The sequence below is a fragment of the Poecilia latipinna genome, unplaced genomic scaffold (assembly GCF_001443285.1).
Source record: "Poecilia latipinna isolate Pla-1442-1.1 unplaced genomic scaffold, P_latipinna-1.0 Scaffold2854, whole genome shotgun sequence".
NCBI lineage: Eukaryota > Metazoa > Chordata > Actinopteri > Cyprinodontiformes > Poeciliidae > Poecilia > Poecilia latipinna.
Window position 1 is genome coordinate 9,131 of NW_015115470.1, and position 3,790 is coordinate 12,920.

The 3,790-nt window shown below is 32.0% G+C and overlaps 1 protein-coding gene across 1 annotated transcript in view; it reads right to left on the reverse strand.

Annotated features, from left to right (window-relative positions):
• Window positions 1-374: 374 nt before the first annotated feature.
• The window catches only part of kmo (kynurenine 3-monooxygenase), a 28,473-nt gene continuing 25,057 nt past the window's right edge, over window positions 375-3,790 (reverse strand). Inside the window, exons 15-17 of the mRNA XM_015021772.1 lie at window positions 3,493-3,505; window positions 2,697-2,782; window positions 375-1,126 (exon numbers count right to left, since the gene is read on the reverse strand). Coding sequence (XP_014877258.1) covers window positions 953-1,126; window positions 2,697-2,782; window positions 3,493-3,505 — 273 coding nt within the window. The 3' untranslated portion in view covers window positions 375-952. The remainder of the gene's footprint in view (window positions 1,127-2,696; window positions 2,783-3,492; window positions 3,506-3,790) is intronic.

A 3,790-nucleotide genomic window follows, 5' to 3' on the forward strand; every position in this document is an offset into this window, starting at 1 on the left:
AAAACTGTAATATTTCAAGAATAAAGTTGTCACAAAATCAAAATGTGGGAAAAAAGTTGGAAGTCATATTACCTAAATAAAGTTGTAATGATAAGAAAAAACATCATATTACAGAATAAAATCATCTTTCTTGAAACGACTTTTTTTTTTACACCTTTGTTCAGGTAATGTAACTTAACCTGATAAAAGGTGTAAAAATAGGAGAAAAAGTTGTGATAATCCAAGAATAAAGACGCAATAATACGAGAATAAAATTCATATTAGAATAATAAACTTGAAATAACACAATAAAGTTGTAATTATGTGAGAAAGATTCACAATAATACTAAAGTAAAGCCATAATAAAACAAGAAGTCATAATATTCTTACCTAAATATGTTGTAATGGGAAAAATTTTTTAATAATATGAGAAAAAGTAACAATGCCACAATAAAGCCATAAAACTGCTAGAATAAGGTAGTATTTCAACATATTAAGGTAGTAATTTTATGAGAATAGCTCAGTGAAAAATAAATAATTGAAATGAGGAATGTTCAGCATCTTTTGAAGTTACACTTTGGTTTCAGTTTTAGAATAAAGGAAATGATCTTTTAACACGTCAGAATCGGATGAACTGGTTAGATCTTGATAACTATTCACGCTGTTCTGTCAATAAAACAACTTTTTTCACATCATTTTTAACTTTGGACTTAATTTAAGCATATTATATGGCTGTTAGATCTACAAATAATAAAAAAAAAACATAAATCCACAAGAATGTGCAGAATTGTGACAAATAAAAATAAGGACTTATTTTAATATTACATAAAGATGAAATCTGTTCATTTGGTTTAATTGAAACATCCTAATCTGAAGTCCGCTGCTGCTCCAGACATTATAAGATTTAATAATTAAATCTGGACGCCGCTCAGTTCGTTCCCACGTTCTGAGGCTCCGTCGCTGCTCCTGTCCGTCAGATCTGAGAGGCGGCGCCGACACTTGGCGGCGTCTTCAGGGCGGCCATCTTGTTCCAGACCTTCTCAGCTGTGATGGCGAGCTTGTTGATGTCTGGAGGATTTTTAATGAGCAGATAGAAGCCGCCGGCAGCAGCTCCCACAGCTCCCAGCAGCAGGCCACGGTTTATCACCTGCAGGGAAACAAACATGTTCATAATAATAAAAACTCCTAATTGGCTGTAATTCCTTAATATACTGTAAGTTTCTGCAAATATATAACGTTTCCAGAGTGAGCTGCGTTTGGTTTTCAACTCGACTGCTTTGTTCAACAAATTCACTGCAAAAACACAAAATCTTACCAAGTATTTTTGTCTAGTGTAAATATTTTAGTACAGTTGAAATGAGACAAAATTAACTTAAAAGTAACTTTTCAGCAAGATGTAGGACTTGTTTTAAGAAAATTATTCTTGAATATTTACAAAAAGAACAAGTTCCACTGGCAGATTATTTTACCCATAACGGACATAACATCTTAATGAAATAAACTATCAATAAAATTAGAACTTTTAAATCAATATTAAGGAATCATTGACTTAAAACAAGATATTGAGATATTTTTGTCTTATTTCATGCATGGAAAGATATTTACACTAAACACAGTGTAAATATCTTTGTTGTCTTTTTGCAGTGTATCAACGTTTGTCTATTAATAGTCCAGTTATTCTCACTGTAGGACATCAGCTATGGAGAGACATTTCATTCAAAATTCAACAAATAAATTTAATAATTAAATAATGTAATTTGAAAAATTTGAATACATATTCTGTTAAATAAATATTCTCATGAAATAAAACATTGTGTACTTAACTCTCCCCAAAGATTTCTTATTTATTTCAAGATATCTTTACTTATTTCAATATTTCTTGATATTTAATTTTGAATTAAATGGTTCTCCATAATTACCATGCTGCCCCATTACTCAGCAAATTTTTTTGTTTGCTTACTAAAACTAAAGAGATTTTAGATGTTAAACATGTAAAATCAGCTTTATTGCTATAAAGGTTAAGCTAATTCACCAATAACAGCATGATGTTGCCACCACTGTGGCATAGATTAATGAGATTAATGAGAAAACTGAGATTAAATTACACACAGTTGAACTCTTTTCAGGCGACTTTTAAAAATTGATGGTTTGTTTTACAGATTTCAGAGTCAATGGTGTGGAATAGATGTACATTTTCATTCATATTCACAAAACTGACTACTTTTTTTATCCGTCACATAAAATCTCAATAACATTTTGTTTTTGCAAAATGGGAAAAAAAATTCAAGCAGTATAAATCGATTTGCAAGGCAAGTATCAGTGATTCATAGATTAACATTACTGAGACCAGGCCTTTAAACATAATGGGCTTTACATTATTTCCATGATGCTCTGTTTGATCTCCATCTTCTTTCATAGTCAGGCGGCTTCATGAGGTCGTTTTGTATTCCCCTTCATCACATCCATTGTAACCTTTGCCAACTCATTCACTTTGGGGTTGAAACGATTTATGAGGTTGGCTGTGAAATCCCTGATGTCTCTCTGACTAACAGCAGAGAAACCATTAGCACGAGTCAGACACTTCCTGGCTCAAATCAGAAACATTTCTGCTCCTCACAGCAACACATTCCAGTTGGAGAATCGCATTTTGAATGCTGCGACTTCACAACAGTGATGGATTAAAGAGGAAAATTAAACAGAAGGAAAAAGAAACTCACTTTGTCCTGCCAATGCCAGCGCTCCACAGCAACATGGTATCTGGTCCTGGTGAAAGTCACCTGAAAAACCAGAAAGAAACCAAAACCTGCAGGTTAAAATGTATAAAAAGTCTTAAAACACATCTACACTGCAAACACACAAAATTTTACCAAGTATTTTTGGTTTGGTTTATAGTGCAAATATTTTAGAACACTTTAAATAAGATAAAACTAACTTATAAATAAATTTTCAGCAAGATATAGGAGCTTGTTTTAAGTGAATAATTCCTTAATGTTGATGAAAAAGTGCTAGTTCCACTGGCGGTTTATTTCACAGTCAACTGTCCCTGCACCGTTACCTAGCAACGCCAGCCAAGCCCAGACCATCACCTAGCAACACACTCCGAGTTCCACCATGTTATTAATGTTAATAAAAAGTACTTTATTGATCCCAAAGGAAGTTAAATGTTGTTGTAACTCATTAATTCAGATTATAAGTACAGCTGGGCATTTACTGTATCGTTTATCATGATTAATTTCTTATAAGAATTTTCATTGATCATTGTCATGATAAATTCCAATTAATGATTTTTAAAAATAAAAAAAAATTGTCCATATTGTCAAAATGGTTATTTTTCCCTATTTTTTCAGTTTGTTGAATGAGAGTATTGATAAATACAAAGAAATTTGAAAATATTATTAAATGTATTTACTGTACTGTGTGGAGTTTAGTGTATTACAAATGGGAGTGTTTTTCAGAGGCAGTACTTGGTAAAATTTTGCAACGTCTGTCCACAAATAATCCATTTATTCTCACTGTTGGATATCAGCTACGGAGAGACATTTCATTCAAAATTAAATAAATAATGTTATTAAAATGTAAAAAAAAAAACATTCCATTAAATAAATAAACTATAACTTTTTCATCAATATTAAGGAATTCTGCCAAACTGGTGGTGTGACCTTTCCAAAGTTTCTCATTTTCTTCTTTCACTCCAACCTAATCTTATTTTTTATATTGAGGCAGTTTTGAGACAGAGTGGAAAAACATGAAACTGCTACTTATGCAGGTTGTTGCTAGGTAACCGAAGAATGAGTGAGTTGCTAGGTAACCG